At 46.2% G+C, this 7318-nt stretch overlaps 1 protein-coding gene across 1 annotated transcript in view; it reads right to left on the bottom strand.

Moving 5' to 3' along the window:
• Positions 1-6048, bottom strand: part of GFRA4 (GDNF family receptor alpha 4) — a 368472-nt gene extending 362424 nt beyond the window's left edge. The window contains exon 1 of the mRNA XM_033953199.1: positions 5475-6048. Coding sequence (XP_033809090.1) covers positions 5475-5514 — 40 coding nt within the window. The 5' untranslated portion in view covers positions 5515-6048. The remainder of the gene's footprint in view (positions 1-5474) is intronic.
• Between the last annotated feature and the right edge of the window lie 1270 nt (positions 6049-7318).

Raw genomic sequence — 7318 nt, forward strand, 5'->3', positions numbered from 1 at the left:
GCATCTGCGCATGCTCAAGGCCTTCTAGTTCTCGTTCTCTCTTGAAGGCCTTGAGCATGCGTAGATGCTCAAGGCCCAGCACAAGGAAGAGAGCAGATCTTCGGGCACCGACATGTCCTGTGCGTTGGTGCTGGTGCCAGTGCCAGATGGCGGTAAGACAATGTGTTTGGGTGGGTGGGTGCATGGGGGATGCCAGATTGCGTCGGGGACGGTGACACAAGTGGGGGGGGAGGGGGGGAGAATGCCGGATCACAGGGGGGGGGGGGCTCGTAAATTGAGTCAAGCTCAGTTTCTGAGGCTCCAATTTTGCAAATGTTTTGCTCATCTTGCAAAATACTCGCAAACCGGTGCACTCGTAAACCGAGGTTTGACTTGTATATAATTATATCAATAAATGCATAAATAGATAGGCTACCCTGGGAATGGAGTGGAGGTCTATGATGGGGGGTGGGGGTAGAGAAAGGGGCAGTAGAAAGAACAATGCCTGTTGAGCTAGTAGAAATGAAGTGGTAGGGTGGGTGCAAGCCAGTGGGGACTTAAGGAAAACAAGGCCCTGTCTACTGCAATGTGTTCTGGTGTACAGTAGATACATCAGCTTAACATTCCAAATCACTCTCCAAAGTTTTGCACCCTGGGTGGCTGCCTCTCTCATCCTGCCCTAGTTATGACCTTGTGTCTCCATTATAGAAACTTACATAAACACACTTTTATTGCCAGTGAGGTACATATGGTGCAAAGTAGATTTTTGGTTTTGCCACTGCAGCCCTTGTTAGTGCTGATCTGACTGTAATTTGCAGATGCTTCCCTAAATGATATGCTTAGCAACAGCCTATGTTTAATTTAGGAATCAGCTGGATCTTGTTAGTGAACAAACATCTTCATTAACTTGATCAGATGCTGGCTATGTAAACATACGAGCTCCATGTATACAACCTACACCTTTAGCAGCTGCAGAAAAGTTTCATTAAGAAAGAAAACTGATGAGAACCAAGAAACCACTTTTATGGCAAGTGAGCACCCTTCAGAGAACTCAGCATCAAGAAAAGCCTATATTTTCCTGTAGCCAAGTTCTTAGCAATACCTCAATATCTCTGAGGCCAGAAAGATGCAATAGCTTCCCCAATTACCAGCAGGCGATGGACCGAATAAACAAGAAGCTCCATAAAACCAAATTTCATCTCATTGAAGTGAAAGCTCAATCCACAAGGAAATCTCATATTTCACATGGTCCTAATGGGATTCTTCTAGAAGTGCTGACCAGTGGCATAGGAGGGTTGGGGGCGGTCCATCCCTGGCACCATCTTTGTGGGGGCACACCGGCACCTCTCTGCCCCCCCATGCCTCCCTTCTACCCCCTGTCTATCTTTAAATGTTCACCAGCGTGAGCAACTTCTCCGGCCTGCTGCTTGTGTCAGCCTGGCTCCCCTCTGAAATCACTTCCTGGTCACGGGGGCCAGAAAGTAACATCAGGGGGAAAGTCAATGCCAGCGTGAGAAGCTGCTTGCACTGGCGAAAATTTAAAGAGGTATGGGGGAAGGGAGGATGTGAGTGTGGTGTAGTGGGCGGGGAATGAGTAGGGATAGCGCGGAAGGAGCAAGGGGCTAGAAAGGAGGGCCTGGGGAGGGGGGCTCCTCCTACCCTTGCTACACCACTGTTACTGACAATCCTGGGAAACAACAGACTTGTGTAGAGTCTGTGGGATCTTCTCACATTTCTACTTGTGTGCTAGCACAACCAATAGGAATTTGACTTGTGCACTCAGTGAAGCCACTGGTCACTGAATAAAGCAAGGCTCTGATGATTTCTCTAGGCAGATAGAAAGGACTTTAATTATTTTACCTCAGTGTCTTCTTCTTCCTCTAAGTGTAAATTAATATCTCCCATTAATAAGCTATGCAATGTAGAAGTAGAATTGTATAAAACAAACTCATAAAAGTCATCCCTAGCCTTAAGTTTCCAAGCCTATTAACATTTTGATAAAACGCCAATCATAAATTCTAAGCATTGTACAATAAAATTAAATGGGGAAACAATCAAGAGGCTAATTAAAAACAATACAGACATAACTTTCAATAAAAACAATACGTACAGACATGACGTGCGGTGACGCTTCACCAGCAGGAGAAAGCTGCGAAGCAGCCTTTTTAGCGCTGCGGCTGCCAATGCTACTGGAGGGAGGTTTGCTGCTCTCGCTGTGAGGGTCGGAAGGGTTCACTCGCTGGCCACCTTAATTAAGGAGGGAGGGAGCGCGATAGGGACCGGGCCGGCTGTGCACCCCCCCTAAGGCTGCACCTGGAGCGGACCGCACCTCTCCTCCCCCCCTTGGTATGCCACTGAACACAGATAAAATATAAAATTACCCCTCGTGAATTTCCTGAATATCTGCTTCTATGTTAGTTGGCAGGGGGGGAGGGGTGTGATATTTCTCCCTTCAAAAATCAAATCTATTTTGTATGACTCCAAGCCACAGGTGAGAGCAATAACTCTTTTGTTTCTAGTGCTTATGGAAGGTGCTGGCCTAGAGATGCAAGGCTCTATGAATCTGCAAATCCACTAAGCTATGGAGCAGGATTAACCAATAGGCCAAGTAGGCACGTGCCTAGGGCCCGATGAAGGAGGGCATCAACATTGTTTTTTCTAAAGGGCGATGGACCCCTCCAGCATCAATCGGCAATGCAGGCCCCCCCCAATCGGCAATGCGGGCCCCACCCCGATCGGCAATGCCCCCCCCCCCATCGACGGAAAGTAAGACAAGCAAGCAACGCGGATAAGAAAGGCAACGGGAACTGTAATTGTGCAAGTGGTGCTGCTTGCCCAAATCTTCCCTCTGACGCAGCTTCCTGTTTCCGCCTGAGCGCATGGTGGGGTGGGGCAGGGGGCCCAGTGTACTTGTGTGTCTAGGGGCCCTCAAGGAATTAATCCTGCCCTGCTGTGGAGCACCACCCCTAGTAACAAAGATTTTCTGGTTGCATTAATCTGAGTTATAACAAAGCAACCCTGTCAGAAAATATTATGGTAGTTTATCCATTTTCCTCATATCACTGCTATGGATACACAGTAGAGACAATGTAGAATACTTCAGGCAGACAGAAGGAGAAGAGGGAAGAGAGAGACCTTATGATATTGCCCACCAAATTCACACATCAATGCAATATCGAAAAATTTGATTGCTTGTCGCTGGAAATTGAAGTTTTTTATAAAGTTTTTTTTTAAGATTCACTGCAAAGCCAATAAACAGAGTGAAGAGAATTCTGGTTTGTTGGTTTGTTTTTTTTCATCCAAATCCATTGCATTTTCATTTTCCACCTGACTTCCAAACCCATACAAGCATTCACCCTCTTAACTGTACTCCTAACAGCTGGAACCACTGAACTGTCAGAGTGTCAGAGTGTTTTGGATAATGTAGTCCAGTGACCCGGTCATAAAAGACAGTCCATGCATAAATAATCCTTTTCCTCCTGCAGCTGGTTTCTCAATACATTTAAGGGGCCACGTGCCAAGTTTTGGTGAAAACACCGCCCAAGAAAACCTGACTTGTCAAAAATGGGAACGCAAGCACAATTTCAAGTTCACCGGCACTGCTTTCTCACTTTCTCTTCTGTGAAGCCTATGCTCCAGGCAAAAAATAAAAAATAAAAAATAAAAAAATGTTAAGAATGAAACAAATGTCTTTCGACATTAATTGCCTAGGTTTTACTAAGAACGGTGAGATATCTGATCACCCGTCAAGGGACCAGTGTTTTTGGTTTTCTATTCAAGGTAATGTAATGCCACTTTAGGAACAATAGAACTGTATCTAAAGATCAGAAGGTCATTTTCAAACTGTAAATGAACATGAAATCACATTGTTCCAGCTCAAACCACGGGCAATATAATCATAATCTATCAATTCTGTGAATGAGCCATAATCATTAGACTCAAATTAAGGTTCACCTATCCTTTAATCTGCAAAAACCCACCTCGAAATCTCCCGTTATTAATCGCTGAACAATTTTTTTAGGCAAATAGCTAATAAGGCAGTATTGAGATTTTGGCACCTTCCATTTTTATAGCCGTCGAAACAAAACAGCGCAGCCTCCTTTTCCACGGCACAACCGGCTTTCAACAGGAGCGTATAGTTCAGTAAAGGCAAACGCTCCAGTCGATCAATCTCCGCTCTGCTCTTCCCCCTCCCCCCCCCACTTTGCTGAATGAGAGGCAGATAAATGGGATAACTTTCTCTGCTACACACACACACCAGTGCTCAGTTCTCACTTTGGCTGTACAATGGATGCTCTTTGATGTTCATCTGCTGTGCTTATCTTATACCATGCAATAAGCAAAGTAATCCACATTCTAGTGGATGATATCATACCTGCACACCTCATGAGCTAATCAGCCATACCTATGCAATTATTTACATGCTTTTTCTTTTTTAAATCATACTTGCTTATAGTCATGCACTGCCTACACAAAAGTGTTTTCCATCCTAATATACACAAATACAGAAAACCAAGTCACTTCTAACGGAAGGTGAGGTGGCTGATTTCATTCTCAGGGAAGCAATAGGTGAGTGGAAGGTACTAGGCTTATATATCTAGCAATAAGGACCATAACTTTAGAAACTAAAGGGAACAGGAGAGAGAAATGTGAAGGTTTTGAAAACGTCACTTTGTACCGTGAAAGCTCTGAATCACCTCTGGGAATTATCTCAAGCGCTGGAACTTGATTTACCGTCTCCGTTTATAGTGAAGAGTTACTTAACTAAGGTGTTTAAATATCAGGCAAGCCTTTGTTTTATCTGTGTTATCTGCTTTGGTCTAAAACCAATGACGGACTAATAGCTGCAATCAGACCCTAGAGCACTGGTTCTCAACCCTGTCCTGGGGACCCCCCCCCCCCAGCCAGTCGGGTTTTCAAGATATCCCTAATGAATATGCATGAGAGAGATTTGCATAGAATGGAAGTGACAGGTATGCAAATCTCTCTTATACATATTCATCTTGCAAACCCGACTGGCTGGGGGGTCCCTAGGACAGGATTGAGAACCGCTGCCTTAGGGGATCAAGAAATGATATCTGGGGGGGGGGGGGGGGGAAGTTTCCTCCAGATAAAGAAAAGTGATGTTTCCTAAAAGAAAAAAAATAAAATAAAAATACTGCACCTCTGTGTCCAGTACTGAAAGAAAAGTGTAACATTTTTTGACAGCATTATAAATCAAACAATGGGAACTACAGCATCTCAATGCCACAGTATGAGCAAACAGCAAAACAGAGAAGTTTTGTCCATCCTGGATACACCGTATGTGTGCAAATGAATTAATGATGACTAAGAACAAACAGAATTTGCTAAAAAGAAAATCTTCACCTTATCCCCCCCCATTCCCCGAGAGCTTCGGCTCTTTAGGCTGGACAGCTAATGAAAACACTCCGGATGAGTTCAGCATATCCAATCATTCCTGCTGAAAAATCAGTAGGAAGACAAGGGCAACTTACCCCAAACGAGCAGTAGGCAACAGAGCAAAACGCCTCTCATCCTGTCCCTTCTGGATCAATCCTGCTCTTTGGCTCTCGGGATCCGCTCTCGCAACTCTCAGTCTCTGACGAGGCTCGGAGGTGGCACCGTCCTCTCGCCCTGCCGCCCTGGTGCTGGAAGCCACAAGCCCCGCTCCTCTCTCACAAGCATCCCTCTCGCCCTAAGCTTCGGCCAGAAGCCGAAATCCGAACCATAGTTTCGGCTCCTTCCCCGAAATAAGAAGAAGAAAAACTGTCGCGTGGTTTTTTTTGTTTTTTTGCAAACTTTTTTTTTAAATTTTTTTAGTGCAATCCAACGTGTAGATTTGGTGGTCAGAAGTTGAAATCCGATGCCATCCGGTACATCATGCCAGGGTGTGTGGCGTTCCCCTTGTGCTTTGCTGAGATTGTTGGTTGTGGAAGGGTGCTTTGTGGTATTTAGAGCCTATCTGTGAGACGCGTCTCCTGCACGTCCTGACAGTGCCCTGGGCGGTCTGGGATCGCTGCAGTTGCCCGCCAGGCGCGGCAGCAATTCTTAAAGGCAAAGTGGCTGAGAGAAATGCCCCTCAAACCCCCCAACCCTCCATTACCAGCCCGCCCACCACCGCCACCCAACAGGACTTCTTCCAGCGCGCGCGCACACACACACGCACTACAGCGAGCGCTACAGAGCAAAGCCAGGAAAGAGAGTGCCAAAAAAGGGGGGCTCTGAATCTGAGATCAGCCGTGCTGGGATGGAAAGCGCTGGTCGCCCGATTAGTCGCCGATCAGCGATTTATTTGGCGAAGGGACAGCAAGAGTCATTTTGCTTTCCTGAAACAGATTCCCTGGGGAACCCCCCCCCCTCTTCTCTAGTGCAAAGAAAGAGTGACAATTTAGTTCTTTGCCAATTAACGAGAGGGGTCTATCGGCCTTAACTGCACCCACTTCCCTCCCCGGAGCGCCTCGAATAAATGCAAATCAAGGATGTCCATTTTGCACTGCAACAGAACCTATTGCGGGGAAGGGGTGTCAGCCCTAGAAGAGAGCAGGTTGCTCCTTTTTTTTGACGGGAGCACTTAAGATTTATTTACGACGAGTTCATTTGAATCCACGTAATGAGGCTGGAATAAACTAATCTGCAGGGTGCCCCCTATCCCCAGAAGAAGAAACGAATATCTTTTTAGGCGATGGAAGGGTGGGGGTGGGGGGGGGAAGAGTTTTTGGGATTTTAAGCTGCTTTCTCTGGGGCTGCAAGATTTTCCATCAGGCTCCAGGTAGCCATCAGGATGATCATTTCGATTTAACAAAAAAAGGTGTAAAAGTGGGCCCTCGCACACTGCCTGTCACATTATACACTGGGCACCGTTGCTAGGGAATGCATAATGGCACTGAATGGACACTTCAGATCTGTGGACCCTGTACCAAGGACAGTGACAACCTGAGTTACAGTGCAACGGGATCTGGAGCTCAGTGCTAAGATGAATGCTCCTGACAGGGAACTGAAACCATCATCTAACACAGTGGTTCTCAATAGAGAATGACACAGTGACAACATTTGTCACCGTTCCCGCCCCGCGGATAACTGCGGGAAATAATCCCATGTCATTTTCTAGTGTCTATTTCAACCTCAGTCCTTCTACACCAGCATTTTTCAAAGCAAAGCTTGTGGGTCAGTTGTTGTGGCCATTCATACTCTGATTCTTCCCTCTCTCCTTAAAGAATGACATGAAGATGGTTTCCCGCGGTTATCCGTGGGGATGGGAACGATGATGAATTTTGTCACCGTGTCATTCTCTAGTTCTCAACTCTGTCCTGGAGAACCACCGGGCCAGTCGGGTTTTCGG

Source organism: Geotrypetes seraphini, chromosome 1 (genome assembly GCF_902459505.1).
Source record: "Geotrypetes seraphini chromosome 1, aGeoSer1.1, whole genome shotgun sequence".
NCBI lineage: Eukaryota > Metazoa > Chordata > Amphibia > Gymnophiona > Dermophiidae > Geotrypetes > Geotrypetes seraphini.